Consider the following 18061-nt stretch of genomic DNA (forward strand, 5'->3'; position numbering starts at 1 on the left):
TTTACTTAGTTGCTCACATTTGGTTTACAGAAACACACATACTCATCATCATCATCATCGTTGTCATCATCATCATCATCATCATCCTCTTTTTGCTGGAAATACACTTAATCCCCAATGAAGCTATCACTCTTGTTCTTACTATTACTTTCTCATTCTCTCCATACCTTACAACTAACCTAGAGCTATTGGGAAGAATCCTGTAACACCCTCCCCTCACTTCCTTTGGTTTCGTTGCTCTATTCCTTTGGTGAAATGAGGATTAGCAAAATTGTCTTTGTCCACACTTCTGCAGGTCCTTCATCAGGTGTTCAAAACAGCTTGAAATCAGAAGCTCCTTCGCAATTGTTGCTTGAATACAGTTCTCAGGGGATGAAAAGTACCTTAGTTTACCTTCCTATCTGATAGTCATTTTCTTTGTTTTTTCCTTTATAAAACAGAACACATTCATTCCAAATACTTTTTACTTCTAGTGCTGTTTCCAGCTTTCAGCTGACTGTCAGATTTCATCTTGGCCCCCAGATTCTCATGAATACCCCCAGAAGCTATTAGCAATGCATTACATCCATGTGACTTTCTGATGGGTTCCCATTTTCCTTCCATGGAGCCAATGGGACTGTATGTCTGAGAAATGAGAGCCAGCAGCCACAGCAGAGAACATGACATTTTTCAGTTTTGATTGAGCAGCTTGAAACTTGGCCATGCTGCTGCAAAACAGATTTTAAGTTGTAGGATACTGTGCATATACTAATTTCTTCCACAAGAAATTATACCCCCCACAGAGCACTTGTACTCTATGCGAAAAGTCAACAGCTTTGAGGGTAATTTTTAGCCTGTACCAGAAAAAAGCAATGAACTTGCATCAGAACCAGCTCAGGATCATTGCTCACATAAGCAGTGAGCTTATGGGTTTGGTGGGCCAAACTCATAGAAAATGGGGACTTGAAAGACAACATACAGACTGGGGGCTTTTTATTTCTGTCTCTTTTAGAAAAGCTGTATTTATTTATGTTTATGTAATATGTCTTCAATTAGAAATTGGGGGAGGTGTCTGCTTTTCTTGTTCAGCTTTTGTACTCTGAAAGTCTAAAAAAGGAAATATCCTTCAATGATTTCCAGCATGTCTGGAATTATAAACAGGAAATGTTCTTCTCGAATGGGTAAATGACAGGCATCTCCTGCCACAATACCAACCAGTCAATGCTAATCATCATTTTTCAAACCACAAAAAAGTCTTTGAACCACCAACACTAGCATATTGATTTATAATTACTTCTAGTGAACACAATTCTTAATTTGCGAAATAATGCCCAGTGACATTGTGACACATTTGGGGTGTGTGTGTGTGTGTGTGTGTGTGTGTGTGTGTGTGTGTGTGTGCATGTGTATTTATCACTATGAACAAATTGCTTCTTGTAAACTCTGCCTGAATGGCAAGCTTCTTTGATCTTCCCCAGATTATATCTCTGTTAATTTGTGAGTAACGGAATCCATTGTGAAGTGTGTGTGGTTGAGCTAAAATGTGCTTCCAGCACATTATCCTTCCAGTTAAAACAGAGCATTGCCAATTTGTCAATTGGATCTTTTCATCATAAAGTGTCAAACCCCTTGCATTGCACAGAAATAACAGCTGCTACCCTCATGACAGATTATATCCCTTGTACCATAGAAAGACTCTGGTATTGATCTGATGCTTTATAATATTTCTAAAGCATCATTCATTGTCTTAAGTCACTATTCACTTATTTAAAATAATCAAATGGGTATCAGTTTGTGAGAAGTAATGCACCTACTACCTGGCGAATGTAACTGTAATCCCTCTATTCATTACCCTGGCAATTACAAAATAAATAAATAATTTTTTTAAAAAAGAGCAAGAAAAAAAATAACCAAAAGGTCTAACAGGGCTGAAGGCATGGCTTCAGTAGAAGAGTGCTTTACTAGCAAGCATAAGGTCCCAAGTTCAAACTCCAGTATTGCCAAAAGGATTGAATTTAACCAACTTGAGAGAGAGAGAAATCAGAAGGATTGTGATTCAAGGACAGCTTAGGCAAAAAGTTAGACCCCATCCCAGAACATAGGTGGGAGAATTACTGTCCTAGGCTGGCCTGGGCAAAAAGTAAGAAACTGAAAAAAAAAATAACTAAAAGTAGCTGGGCACTGGTGGCTCATGCCTGTAATCCTAGCTACTCAGGAGGCTAAGATCTGAGAATCAAGGTTCAAAGCCAGCCCAGGCACAAAAATCCACAAGACTCATATCTCCAATTAGCCACCAGAAAACTGGAAGTGGAAAACTGGAAGTGGTGCTGTGGCTCAAGTGGCAGAGCTCTAGGCTTGAGCTGAAGAGCTCAGGGACAGTGCCCAGGTCCAGAGTTCAAGTCCCAGAACTGACCAAAATATAAAGATAAAAATAAAATAACTAAAAGCAAAAAGGGCTTGCCTCAAGTTACAGAGCAATGTCACAGTGACTTACATGGCAAGTGAGAGATTCTGACTTCAAAATATGTTTCACACACACACACACACACACACACACACACACACACATATCTAAAACTCTTCATATAGGATTATTTGGTGAGGAATATAGCAAGTCAGGAAAATGTTTATTATTGATCACATTTACAAAATATTGAAGGACAAATATTCTCTCAAAAATTCTCTCTGTGCTCATCCCATGAGTCTGGTGAAAAACATTCATAATAAAACATAAAATAATAGCAAGAATGAGAATCATGCATATTAGAGACATTAGATTTTTGCATCTTCTAGTGTTTATTTAAGCCTTCCTTGTAATAGAGACAAAGATCCCTGAGAAGAATGACTATGTTAAGTAAAAATGAGACCTTGACTTTTCTTCTTTGCTTTTTGGTCAGAATTCTACCATAGACATAACAAACCTGTTTCAGTGAGATCTTATTGCTGTGGTTTAGAGTAAAGGCCTTGAAGTGTCACTTTTATCTGCCAGTTACCAAAAACAGTATGTTGTCACCAAGAATCTATAAATAGTTTCTCAAAGATGTGCATCAATGTTGACTAAAAGTTTCTATGGAAGAGAAAAGCAGCTGTTTCTGTTTATGGGTGGAATGGAATTTTGTTTTCCCAGTGTTTACTCATGACAGTAAAGACGATCCAGGTAGCTCTTGCCCCAGAGGTTTTGGATAGAGTCTTACGTTATTTGACAAACATCTACAGCAAACAAGCAAAACCCTGGAAAGCATTCAGGCATATTATCAGCCCAAACTTAGTTGCAGAAGAGGCAAGTCCACAAACAGTTGCTGAGTGATTAATTAGTTCTAATCAGTTGTACAGCTATTATATAATATATTCACAAAGACATCTGCCATCATGACCCAGCAAGTTTCCTTTGATTCTGGCACAATGGGAAAAAAAAGAAGGAAATTTCACTGATCTGTTGGAGATGATTTTTCATTATTACTTAATCTTAATTATCTAATCCTAAAGAAATGAACATTATTTGAGCAATAAATATTGTTTTTCTCTTTTCCTTTTTAAACTTTAAAAGTTTGCTAACTAAATAATGACAAAAATAATTCCTTAAGACTTGGAACATAGCTCAATAATAAAGTACTTTCCTACTAGGCACAAAGTTCTGGGCTTGATTCTCTAGCAACACATATCACACACACACACACACACACACACACACACACACACACACACACACACATACCTACAGACACACAAATACACACAGTTTTTTTTTAATTTATCTGCCTATAAAGAAACCTTAAGCAATTATGTTTTTAGAAAAAAGAACAAATGAAGTAGATTTATTTAAGCTGATACTAGATATTCTATAATTCAATTGGTATTAAAAATAATAAAGCTATTTTTAAATATCAATAAGAATTCATTCAACAGTTTTTTTACTCCATGTAATCATTTTACAGTATTTCTGTAAAGTGAGCTAGAATACCTTATGGAATTTCTATAAGTACTTCAAGAGGACTAGGTCTCCAGAAGAATAATTAATATTCTATTTAATCTGTATTTCCCTAGTTTGTACTTCTACTTGCTAATTAAAAAGTCCTTGACTCATGCTTATCCAGATAAATATCAAGACAAATGCCAACCAGACAAATACAAAGTCCTGTTTACTTACTGAATATTCTATACTCTGTTCCAATTACTGCAACTTTATTAATTCTTTTATTTAATCATCCAACTCTTGTTCAGTTTGTCTAGTTGTGAGCTAAGCTGTAATGATCAAAATTAAAAAAACATTGCCAGGCTCCAGTGGCTCACACCTGCAATCCTAGCTACTCAGGAAGCTGAAATCTGAGGATCTCAGTTGGAAGCCAGTCTAGATAGGAAAGTCAATGAAACTCTTATTTCCAACTGATCATAGAAAAAGCCTGAAGTGGCACAGTGGCTCAAGTGGTAGAGTGCTATATCTGGACACAGAAGCTCAATGATAGTGCCTAGGCCCAGAGTTCAAGCCCCAGGACTGGCAGAAAAATAAATAAAATAAAACATAAAACAGATTCTCTGACTTCAAGACATTTATATTAATTAGTAAATCATAAAATCCCATATTATAAATCAGCATGTGAGGTTATATGGTGGAGATATAGAGACACCTAACTCCGATTGAAGATTGAACCTTCCCTTGAAAAACTCACATTGATTGTTGTTGAAGAATGAATAAGCCATACTCCAAGTAACAAAAAATGACAGAAGAGTATTCCAATTCCATGGCACAATGGAAGCCACCTGCTGTTCTCAGAGAATCCCTGCAATTCTGATGCCAGTAAAACATCAACCACAGTGGGAAACTGGAAAAGGGGAGATGACCAAATGAAGTGATCTGTAGGTGGTTAAGTGGTAAAGATCTATTGAAAGAGTTGGAAGATGGGGCTTTAGCATGGTAGCATGAACTGAGTCAGGGAGAGAAGTTATGTTTCTTCAGAGTGAGTTAGAGAAAGTCTGATTCGATTAGACAGAAAGAGCAAGTACAAAAGAAATATGAACACATACAAGCTCTATTTTTTAAAGGCATCTCTATGCTCTATCTGTGGAATGAGCAAGTTGGAAGAATCAAAGATGATCCTTATCTTACATGACTTACTAGATTTGAAAGAGCAGTTGAGACTGGGAAAAGCTAGAAAGGTACCAGCTTAGGGAAAACATAACAAGTTCAATTTTCAACATGTTGTATCGAGATGCCTGGAGGACATCCGTGTGATGATCTTCAACTGGCAGTAGAATAACAAGTATGAAACTCCAGGGACAAGTTGGTACTAGAAGTAGAATTGGGAGTCATCAGAAATAGGTAATAGTTGAAGGTGTAAAAATAAGCCACGAGTAATAGGAGCATTTGGATTTAGAGCATAATCTGTTAAGGGAAAGTTATAGAAAGGCACAGAGCCATAACAATCAAAAGAGTTAAAAAATGTCTCCGGAGATCAAAATAGGCTCGACACAGAACTGTTGCACAATCTTTTAAGCCAAAACCAGGTCAAAGACAATGATCAGTAGCCCGTAAGTGTTTATAGAAGTATAAAGGTGAGAGGGCACGAGTATGGCCTACTGGTAGAGTGCTTTGCCTAGCATGCACAAAGTTCTAGATTCGATTCCTCGGTACCACATACATAGAAAAAAAAAAGCTGGAAGGGTTGCTGAATCTCAAGTAGTGGAGCACTAGCCTTGAGAAAACCCAAGGGCAGTGCTCAGGCTCTGAGCTCAAGCTCAGCACTGGCAAAAAAAAAAAAAAAGTGTAAGGGGATGAAGAGGAAAATTTCTTCTCACCTATTCTTTTTGTTATAAACTATAAAAATACTTTTATCCCCAAGTCTGTAGTTCCAACCACTTGACCACCTAAATACATATTTCTTGCCCTCAGCAAGAGAATATTTCCATACGTCAAATCCTGTTTGTCCTTTAAAATGCATCAGTGGCCCTATACTGGACAGCAGTGTAGGGACTTCCAGACTTCCAGTGTCTGCCATTCCTGTACACCTTTTTAGAAAAGTGATGCATGAAAGTCCTTTCTATGTAAATGATCAGCATTCACTCCACCATGTATAAGTGAATTCTAAGCCTTTCTACCAGCTAATTTGAGATCAGTACTGCCACAAAGATGAATTCATTGGTCATTAGAGACCCTCGTCCTTCCTAAGATGGTTGAGTACAAAATTCTGATTTAAAAGGGGGAATTTTATGCTAAATGGTGGTAATGCCAATTAAATTGGGATCTCTTTCTTAAGAAGTATTCCGAACAGAAAATGAACAAGAAGGTTTGTTAAACTGGAAGACAAACTGATGCTCACAACTTCATGTTGTATGCAATAAAACCCCATGGCTATGAGTTTTCCACCAACTTTAAACAATTGAATTAAGGCTTTAAGCTGCCATGTATAGCAGTTCCTTTATTATGTTTTAATGTTCTAGCCAGGTAGAGACAAGATCTGTGGTTAAGGAAATATTATTCACACCTCTAGTATCTGGATTCTCCTGCAATAATAATGTATTAAATAACCTCAAAGTTCTTCCAGTAAATAGTCTAACTTCAGCATGACATTTTGGCACCAATCTATCATCCCGGCTGAGACAGAAGGATGACAAAAAGGATTATCTCAAAATAATTAATCAGTCGATTCTGTTTTCCCCAAACCCTTTTAGCTACAGAACTACTTTCTTTCTTCCTGTCATAAATTTACCAAAAAACATCTAATTAGTATGTTATTTAAGTTCAGGAGATGGCTCATTCTTTATGAGACAACACTGACTGCTGAAAAACCACTACAGTCTCCTAAATGGAAGATCCGGCATACATTTGTTTTTTAAGCACTTGCAAACCTTATTCAAAGTATCAAGTGATAGCACTTGCTTTTCACTGAAAGTGGAAAGCTCTTTTGGGGCAGTCACAGAGGCAGAGCCTGAAGATGTTCCCTGCCGACCTGGCACCACAGGTGTGCCTGTGAGTGGCACAGAGACTAAAATAAAAGATATAGCGACACCACATCAAACCTCAGGGTTTTACGGTTTTGTACTCCTGCATGCTCTGCTTTCTTATTTTTATTTTCTAAGAAGGGCATTCTATTCAATACACCCTGGGAAAAGAGGCATAGGTAATAAGGTCTAAAATCATGCATGGCATATAGGCTGACTGTGGTAGAATGACCACAAGCATATATCTTCTCTTCCATGTGAACCTTCACACACATATGCGCGCGCGCACACACACACACACACACACACACACACACACACACACACACACAGGGTACTCTAAAGACATAAAGCTATTTACCTCCCCCAACCCGAAAAAGACAGAATTAGAAATAACTCAAAATAGAAAAGAAATTTGAAATGGGATTTTATGAAATAAGACTTAGCAGGCAAAGGAAGCTACCACTTAAAAGTACCTAGGAAGGAGAAACATGAACCTCAGTGAAGCACACTTATTCATTTCCCAAATGGTTCACAGCAAGAAATTGCTGCAAACTTGCTAAGACTCTTTCCCCAGTCCCTGTAGTTAGGAACCTACATCTGCACAGACATTATCTTCTAAGACAAGACAGTCAGAACTCAGAGACACAAGTATATTTGAGAGCAAATTAATTTGAAGACTATAAACAGAAAGTGAAGGTAAAGTGACACCTGAAAGCTAACCCTTCTGAGAAGAGAATTCTTCTGAGAGATGGCATCTTTTTAAATGCTTACAGTTGTACCAAGCAAGTCTCCACAGTAAAGCCAGCAGATGAGGACCTTGTATCCCACAAATTATTTCTTAATGAAATTTGAAGGCCTTTATTTTCCAATGAAAGTTTTAAGTTCAAAAGATACAGCTGGAACCATAAGCCTGTTAGTTATCTTGAATGAGATTCTACATCCCAGGAGGTACATGTAAGTACATCAAGGCAGATGTTAATTTACAACCAGTAAAACTACAGATATTCATTCATATTATACAAAAATTATGTGACATGACTGGTGCCCGTGGCTCATGCCTGTAATTCTAGCTACACAGGAGGCTGAGATCTAAGGATCTTGGTTCAAAGCCAGTTGAGGCAAGAAAGTCCATGATACTCCAATAAACTACTCAGGAAAAGACAGAAATGGCACTGTGGCTCAAGTGGCAGAGCACTAGCCTTGAAAAAAAAGTGTCCAAGGACAGTGCCCAGGCCCTGAGTTCAAGCCCCAGGACTGGCCAAAAAATAAAATAATTTATTTTTTAAATTCTGTGAAATGAATATACAGACATTTGGAAAACTGAGTCTAAGAAACAGAATTGGTTTCTGTGGATCAGAATGGAAGGGCAAGTTAATGGCCTGTACTCATTTAAAGGTTGCTTTCCTTCCTAGAGCAGAAATAATCCCTCAATCCAAAGGTGAGATGGACTGGAAATTAGTAATAGAATAAGACACAGAGTCATTATACTCCTTGCAAATCTAGCAACCCTAAAACAGAAAAATCTCTTTTCTTAAGAGCCATATAATGTATGATTGTTGTTCTTAATGTACTATGTTATTTCTCATCTCTTTTGTTGTCCCTTGGTTTTCTCATATTGTTACAGTATATTACCTTGTTATCTGATATATTGTATATATGATTATTTGTTTATTTTAAATAGGAAAGGGAAGGAGGGAAAACAAGATGAAGGGAGGGGGTGAGGGGAGAGAAGTGGGGACAAAAACATGAGAAGGTGCCGCAGACCGACTCAGCGGGAGTGCGGGGAGACCAAGTCTGGATTCACAGGTCAGGAATGGATTCTGCGATGACAGACAGACACAAACGCAAGGGAGGTTTGAAGTCTGCTGCGAAGTTTTACTTGTTGAATGTGAGATTATATACGGTCAAAGTAGGAGCATTTTCTTTCAGTTGGCATAAGGTCAAAAGATTACAATCATGTTTAAGAATGGTTACAGGGTACATTTTTCTGAGTAGAAAAGAAACTTCTCCCTCCCTTCTAAGGAGTTATGGTTAATATGTCAGACATTGTGGTTAGGCGTCATCCGCCTTGGCATTAATCAATATTAGTTTTGTTTACCATCTGTTTTCTAGTTCTTCCTATGATTCTGTTTCTGAGTCAGGAATTATTACCCTGTGCCAGGAATTGTAAAACCTTAAACCTAAGAATGCATTGTTGCTGTTCAGTTAGAGCACACCACGGTGCTCTAGCCCTTCTAATTCTTTCCCATATGATTTATTATGTACTTGCAACATTTACACAAGTAATGCAGATGCATTAAAGGCATATTCAGGCAAACTAACATTTATTACTAATTCAAAGATCATGTTTTCCATTTTAGTTTCTAATTCTGTCTTATTATTAATAGAATGCATTGAGGTCATTAAGGCTGCTGTGGGTGTGTCTTGCGCCAGAGTAGCCAGGCATGCACTTTTAGTTCCTGGAGCATCTAGTCGCTCAATTAATTGTTTAGGCCAGTAGCTGGCACAGAATATTACTGCCATACCATCAACTATCAGAAATGAAAAGAGTGATAAAAGAATCCCAGCACCCAGCATTATGAGCATTCCACGCATATGTCCCGGTCTCTGCTAGGAACCTCCAGGAGGCCTGATCACCATTGGTGCGAACCTCAGGACTGGCAGCCATTCAAGCTCTTTCTGCTCCATGCTGCACAGACTCCACTGGAGTGGATGTAGCGAGAAGGGGTATCAATGTATGTGAAGTAATGCACTTACTATCTGGTGAATATAACTGTAACCCTTCTATTAATTACAACAAAAAAAGAAAAAAATTTGGTATATCATGTCCCCTAATGCTCTACATTTTTTAACCTATTTTAAGGTTGGACTCCCTTCAATCAAAACAGTTTATTTAATGTGCTCATAATTATAATACTTCATGAAAGGGTGAAATGAAAGACTTCATTTGTTAAAATTGTATGATGTCCTAAGATGGAATTATGAATTATGAAGACAGGCGTCTGTTGTGTGTTACTTAATTTGGATTTCTTCTCTGAATTCTTTACTTTTTTAAGCTGACCATGATTTTGTGATTAGATCTTGGATTGAGTAGAGTGTCAGTCTCCACAATATGACATCAACTAAAATTTGCTTCAGTCATATATATTTATTTTAAAAGAGCCTTAGAAACTATTCTGCTCATTTTTTTTCATGTACTACTCATGAGCTCTCTAATCCAGTATGGGGCAATTCTGGAACACATGAACCACAACAATTGTTTCTATTTTGTTCTCTGAGTCTGGAAGCACATTCAGAGTTCCTCAGAGGTTGTTCAGGTCAAGAGTGGTTTTCGGGAAGGTATTTACTTATAATCTGCCTGATTATTTTCCAGCTCATCTAGCCTGCCTCATAAGTACTGACTTTTCAAAATTTCAAAGTTATTTCAGACATAGACACATAAGAATCATGACCATTTGCATGTCTTCTAGAATATCTGTATATCCAAGTTTTTAATTACATGGAGATACAAAAAGATACCTAAAAGAGAGATCATATAACATTGTAGAAACCCATAAGAAAAGTCACTTCTAACAATATAATAAAAATTAAAATAAAAAGAAGGTGACTTCTAATTTCTATACTTCTAAGCACAGAATTTCAACATTGGAATCATAGAAAAACCTAATCGACTTACATTGCCTGTAAATTGATAGCTCCAAAACTAAACTATGTCAGTGTCTACAATTAGTCTATTAAATATAAATTATTTTGAAAAACTGTCATTTTACTTGATAGTTTATATCTACATATAATCCAAATTTAAATTTTGCTGTAAGAAAACTATTTTATTATAAAACTTAGGGAAAGTAGTGTAAGCATTTGCCCTTTGTGCTATTTACTATGGAATGATTTCTTTTCTTGCAGGCAAACATATCTGTTATCAGGGGTCGTTTTGTGTGCACTCAAACTTGAGAAGCATTTAGATGAGTCGAACCATTAATATCGGTTGCCTTTTCTAATTTTCACCAGTGTTTTCTCAAAGCTCATTTTATTGTTCATTATTACTGTTATGCCCCAAAGGTAACCTAACATTTTGATTGCTAGCAATCTCTTTCAAAGCTACATTCTAATTGACACTTCAGTTCGATTTTAACACCCCCCCCATTATTTTTTGAGAAAGACTCAAATGCGCATATTTCCATGCAACATCAAAGGAAAGAAGCCATTTTTTTTATTGTACAGGTATCAAAGTCTTTCACTGGCAATAGTGCTTCCAAGTCCTAAAAAATGGATTTAACTCTTTTCCCCCGACTCTCGACCCTCTAAGAGTAGGCAATACAAGGTAATATTTTGAAACCCAGAGTTAAGAATTTAATATGAGTGCTGATATGATATCAACTTTTTTCAAATAAGTTCAAAGAAATAATAGCTGTGTAAACAGATTATCATGCCCACCATAAATTAGCACTAAGTCACCATAATGTACTAAAAGACTATTCATTACATGGAAACAACATGGTGCCTGACCTTGCAGAGCTGGTCTCAGACAATGTCTTTGAAGTTACTTCATTCTTGTTCTTACTTCAAGTATCTTAGACATGTGTCTTTATATAGTCCCCTTGAGGGAAGGGACCATATCTGAATTACTCCATGTGTTTTCTAACGTAGAGAACTCTGAAGACTGAAAGATATACCCATATTTCTGTGGGGGGAAAATTATTAAAAATTAGTCTTATAAGATACAACTTGATTTTGTTTGTCTTTTGCTCTCCCATTACAAAAGAACTATAAAACTTTTGTCCATTATAACTATTTATAAAGAAGTATACACAATAAAAATATTTTTTTCCTTTCTTGGTTAGAGTCTATCAGCAATTTGATGCATGCTCATTTTAAACAATGATTCAATTTTAATGCTGTGAAATAAAAAATATAAGAATTTATACATTTATGACCATTGGATCTATGTAACATTGGGCTCTGTTTAAAGCTCCCTTATTTTTCTGTCAGTATTCAGGTAGCAGTAATAAGTTTTGAAATGCATTTTAATCTGCAGCCCTGTCCTTTTTTTCCACTGAAGTATTCTGTTATATTCAGCCTTTAATTCGTATTTGCTATCACTTTCTAGAGAGCATGCCATTTAAGATTACTTTGCTTTTAAGATATTTATCTAGCCATAATGCAATAATGCAAGGTAAAATATACTTGACAGTTTAACAAAAAATTTATGAAGCATGTGATGTATACCAGATTTTCTGCCCAGTGCTGTTCACTCAGATCTCTGACCTCTGACAATGAACAAAAACACTTCCCCTACCACATACATTACCTGTCAGCCATGACTCTGCCCACACCTGCTCACACAGCCACCTCTGATTCCCTGTAGTCTCCAAAAGCACAGATACTGCACAGATACCTCAGGGACTCCTGTCATTATCCCTAGGTAAATCACCTCAGGGATTCACCCACAGAGTAATTCCCCTCAGGGCTCCAAATCTGCGCCATTCTATGTGCAGCCTTGCTCTGCTCCTTTGTGATTTTCTTTTCTTTTTCTTGCTTTAACTCTGAACCCTGTCCCTCAGCAATTTTTTTGCTCAAGGCTAGCACTTTACTTGAGCCACAGTGCCACTTCCAGCTTTTTTTGTGTGATCAATTGGAGATAAGAGTTTCATGAACTTTCTTGCTCAGGCTGGCTTTAAACCATGATCCTCAGATCTCAGTCTTTGCACTAATGAGGATTACAGGCATGAGCCACTGGCACATGCTATCTTTGTGCATTTTCAATTATGAGCTTTTCAACACCTGGGAAAAATGAATACCGTTAGGGAGATACTTTTTTCAGTACTTAGTTACAAATGCGTGGCTGGCCATGGAACTCAGGTCACCTTACCTTTTAGATATGAGATATGATGAAAAATATCTCAGGTTGGGGAGCAGATACAGCTTAGGTTTCATCCTGGGAGGCAGCTCAGCCCTCATAACTAAAGTCCAGAAGGAATGCTTGACTACCTGTGCATTACAAAGGCCATGTATGACTGCATCCCTCATCCAAAACTTAGCTCCTTCCATGAGAACATACACTGCTCTTCTATCTTGTACTTTTCCCTGCCTCTGGGAGATTGAACTCCAACTCTAATATACAGAACTTCTATTGATAATTAGAATAACAGGATTAGAACTGCTTCTAGGATATTACCATAGAGTTTTGGAAAAATCAAGGCTTCTCTTAGAGAAATCTACTGATGGTACATTTGAATCATGACAGTCATGATGATAGATGAAATTCATAGCAATACATGCAGTATTGATGGTGAGAGTCTCTCCCATAAATTATGCACTTTCTCAAGCATCCCTGTTTGTTTTCCTACATTGTTTCTTCACCGTGTTTTAGAAGTTGTCATCATGTCCCCCACAAATCCTCAGATGTTTTCCATTAGAGAACATCTCATTAGACAACATCAGTTTGGGAAGTTTTGTCTTGCTATGTGTTTCCATTTGCTTATATCTCATTAAAACTTTCGATGTATTCTTCACCTGCATCACATAGACCATGGTGAACTTTAGTTGTTTAGGAGGTCATGTTGCTTTTAAAATGTATTTCTTGTTAATTACTGATAGAATTTACAAAATCTCTACCATTTTTAAATATTAACTTTATAATAAGTAAGTGTTTTTCAGTGGATTCATCTGGGTTCTCAAAGAAAGTAATCATATAGGTCCACACAAAACTTTGGTGAATTCCTGTTGATGATGTACTTCATTCTTGAAATAAATTGCATGTGCCAGTGGTATGCAGGATTTTGAAAAAAATATTCCTGTATTTAATTTATAGTGGCATTTTGGAAAGATTTTTAACACCTATGTTTTGATAAATCAAAACTGAAATAATTCTCTGTAGATTTGGGTCCATTTGTAGGATTTAATATCAGAGCCATGGTGACTTAGTAAAGGAGGAAACATCATCTTCAGTTGTAGCCTGATAAAACAGTTTTCAATGAAAACCAAGTAAATTAACTGTCAGGCCATTTACCAGCAGTCTGTACAGAAATCCAGAATAATGCATAAGACAAGCATTAACAGATTTGGAATCACCAGCTTAGGCTTCAGAAAATGGAAAGTGATTCCATTATCCGGTCTCAGGAATCGAATCTAGAAGTGGAAGAAAATTATCAACATCATCTATAGTTGGCAAAATATTTAAACTACTTTGAAGTGAAAGCCTTTCACTTCAAGAAAAGCACTGGAGATAAATATTTTTCTTATCCTACTTATAAATTTGTGTAAGATTGTTGTAAGTGGCTCTAATTTATAATGTATGGAAGATTGCCATACTCATGGCACTAACCATATCCATCATGGTCTTAAGAAAATCCTAAAATCATAAATTATTAAAAATGTCCTAATGGCTATGAATTTTTGCATTGTGATGTACCTTTGTATCTTTTGTATTTTGCATGTAATTAGCATGCAGACCATTAGGCACTTGCCAAACCCACAAATTAGGATATAATTGTATAAACAAAAATGAGGTTTGCTTTTGTAGCTTCCAAACATTGGAATAATATTATTTCAGGGTTGAATGATATATTTACACTTGAGTTTTCTTAAAAAAATAAGGAATTTCCTTAGATACACATCTAAAATATTGCTTGCTAATCTTAAGTACAGACCTCCTATATGAAGGAAAAAGGCTTCAGGAAAGCATTGGTACCCATCCCATCGTAGGGCCTTTGAATTTTCAGTACAACCAGAGAGGACCATGAAGAATCATGTATAGCAGAGCACCCAGGGGATCTGGAATATTAATTGGTGGTTAACTGAGCCCTAAATTACTATCCATGGGGATTCTTTGCCACAACTTCCTAATTTCACTTCCCTCCTTAAGAGCCATTGGTTCCAGGAAAAAAACAAACTTCTCCTCACCATAGGAAAGCAATTTGTGTCTTTAGAATTAGCCAAGGGTAATCGTTTTTAAAATATGCAAGTGCTAAAAATTTTCCTCAAAATTTAATAGCATCAAACTTTTTTATGACTTTCAAGTAATGCACATTTGTTGTGTAATATGAAAGATCTAGACAAAAAGTTAGAACTCATTTTAAGTTGCCTGAATTTTATCTTCCAATAGGCAATAATGGTTAACATTTTGTTACAGATATTCACAGATTTTTTTAAATATAAATTACTCCTCTATGGTGATTATGTGAACTGCAATGTTACTAAAAATGCTTATCTACAAAGTTGATATCATGAATTTTCCTCCCAAGTATTATATGATTTTTAAAGAGTTTCATTCCACAAGTATGTACCTATACCTGTAATCCAAAATACTTGGGAGATAGGAGGATAATGGTCTTGAGCAAGCCCAGGCCAAAAAATGAGATCCTACCTAAAAAACAATAAAACTAAAAGATCTCAAGCTATTGTCAAGGCTCAGAGCTAAACAAGCACAAGGCAAGGACTTTAGTTTAAATCCTAAGAAGGCATCGTGGGGCGGGGGAGAGGGAGGGAGGGAGAGAGAGACCAAGACAACCAAGACCCAATCTACTGAATAGCACTTCAAAAGATAATATAAAAACACTATGTTATCCAGCATTATTTTCATTAGTCATAAATAATAAAAAATTCATTTCATTCAACTTCACAGCTGCATTAAAATGATGAAACTCATATTTTATCAAGCTATCCTTACCAGCATTTTCTTTTCTATATATAATGAGTAGCTACGGGAAGCAGACACACGGGACATCACCTCAAACGGTTGCTTGGGAACTACTTTCCCAAAGTATGAATACAGACAGAAACTCTAACTTTAACCTTGATACTTTTTGAAACATAAGTTAACCTGGTTATTGCTTATATATGACATATGTGTGCCCTCTGAGGGCCATGTTATTGGCAGAAATATAATACAGTTTGGAAAGTTAGTTAATATCACTCTATTGAAGACATGCAATATACTTGATTTATTTCACCATTTTCCTTCTGTTTTCTTATAGGTTGTGAAATCAAAATTATCCAAAGAATATCACTTTATTAAGATGAAAATGTCCAAGAGTCATATAGTAGGGAAATATTTCAGCAATCAAAGCAAACAACGACAACAACAAGACTCGGTGACAAATTTTCAATCATCTTATCATGTCAGAGGTCCAATAAATCAGGTTTGCTCCGAAATCCTTCTCAGCAGGATGTGTGCAAGTCAAAGGACTCCATGAAAGAGAATTGAATTTGAAGTAGATATCACTCTTAAGCAACGATCTGGGAACAAAACAATGTGCCTTAAGTGTATTTTGGATTGTCAACAAGCTCATGCACATAGACACAAGCACATACCCCAGTACACACTTAGCTAAAAAGGAACTATAGCACTTTTCATATAGCTTTCACAAGTTAAGATATGAATTCGAACATCTGTTTGTGTGGGGGATGAAAGTCAAGAGCTAAAAAGGGAATACTTGAAATATCATGATCCAGGACCACTTCAGGCCATGTATTAGATTGACACACACCAACCCTTGAGTTCCATGACAAAGAGGGCAGTGCTGTTCAGAAATGCTGTTTTATCTTCCCAATGGACACATTACTATCCGAAGGATGAAGGAGTATTTACATTCCACTTGCAAGTAGGGATTACATTTCTGTTCTTTATGGAGAAAAAAATGAGGCATTTCTGATGGCTTAGTCTTTTTATGGACACGATACTTATGAAAAACATTTCTTATTTTGCTTTCGAAATTGTCTGACTGAAAAGAAAGGCTTGATGCTCCATGAGGGGATTTGAAAAGATTCTGAAAGATAAGAAGTGGGATGTTTTATAGTTAGAACACCAGTACATTTACCTCTGCACTCCTTGTTTCTCATAAACATTTTCCCTTCTGTCTGTGAATTTAGGTGGAGAACTGCAGTTTAAATGGAAGAAATACATCATTTGCAGTGAGAAAAAACACGTAATTCCTCACATATTACTTTACTATATTTCCTTGATGACCATATTTAGGGAAATCTTTTGTTTTCCATCCTACACTCATAGAATTTAAGATCACATGTACATTTTTAATGTTAAGTGGGAAAGATTTAATGCAAAGGATTATAGATTCACAAATGCATAAGCATAAAGTGTTTTATATATCTCCAAAGAGTAAAATGTTACTGGTAGCTGTATTTTTTATTTTCTTGAGTAATTGTATCTAGTACAAATTTAGAGTAGGCATAAAATTATTTTTATGAAAATTATGGCATACCTATAAAACATAGCTAATTGTAGTATTGAATTCTATCTTTTTTGGAATTAGAGTGGTAAATTTCCTTATTACACAAATGTTTAGTTATGGGATAACATCTCGATGATGCGGTGGCTTTTGAAGGATTACTTTTCTTTAGAAAAAAAAGGTCACTGAGAGGCATAATTCAATGTATGGCTGAATTACTAAATGCACAAATACCTCAACTTCATGAAAATAAAACTATTTTGGTTGGTCAGCACTTTAGAATGAAATATCCACCTTCTTTAAATACTCTATTTTTATATGTATTTTTATATGAACATAAACATGAATTTATAATTGTCTTAAATTATATTTAAATGCAAATATCACTTGGTATAATAAAAACATTTCATAGATAGTAAGATATTTTTAAAAGAATAGTACAGAAAGAATCAAAATGAAAGGTTTTTCTGAACCCCTATGCAACATCATTCTTAGGTTTCCAGGGATGTATTTCAATGACTCCGCGGCTTCTCCATCATGTATTCATGTGTTGTAAATTACAAATAACTTCCTAACGTTCAGTACTCACTTCCAGATCACTGTTATCCTGACTGAAAATCATCTGGCTGAGGTTGCTCTAGCATTTACCTCACCACTGACGTCATAGTAGAGTTTAGAAACGATTGTCATGCTGTTTTAAATAACTGTCTCACTAATAATAAATTGCTCTTCAGAGATTACCTTTTTCTTCTTTTTTTCCCCCAAAAGACTGTAACCATACAAAACACAGTTCTTGATACAGAGACAATCATACGGATTTCAGAACTGGAGTCATTATAAAGGTTTCACTGTGTCAACCTTCCAACTGTGATAGTTTACATGTCTGATCAAATGAATGAATGATCTAAAATGATGAATTCTTTTTTCCTTTTTAATTTAGTGTTTATTATCAT

At 36.1% G+C, this 18061-nt stretch overlaps 1 protein-coding gene across 2 annotated transcripts in view; it reads left to right on the forward strand.

The window, feature by feature from the left end:
* The window catches only part of Cped1 (cadherin like and PC-esterase domain containing 1), a 252245-nt gene extending 234550 nt beyond the window's left edge, over positions 1-17695 (forward strand). For both annotated transcript variants that reach the window (XM_090333210.1, XM_090333211.1), the window contains exon 23: positions 15897-17695. In XM_090333210.1, the coding sequence (XP_090189336.1) occupies positions 15897-16115 (219 nt within the window). In that variant the 3' untranslated portion in view covers positions 16116-17695. The remainder of the gene's footprint in view (positions 1-15896) is intronic.
* The last annotated feature ends 366 nt before the right edge of the window (positions 17696-18061 follow it).

This window comes from Megascapheus bottae, chromosome 5, assembly GCF_031878675.1.
Source record: "Megascapheus bottae isolate mThoBot1 chromosome 5, mThoBot2.hap1, whole genome shotgun sequence".
Classification (NCBI taxonomy): Eukaryota; Metazoa; Chordata; class Mammalia; order Rodentia; family Geomyidae; genus Megascapheus; species Megascapheus bottae.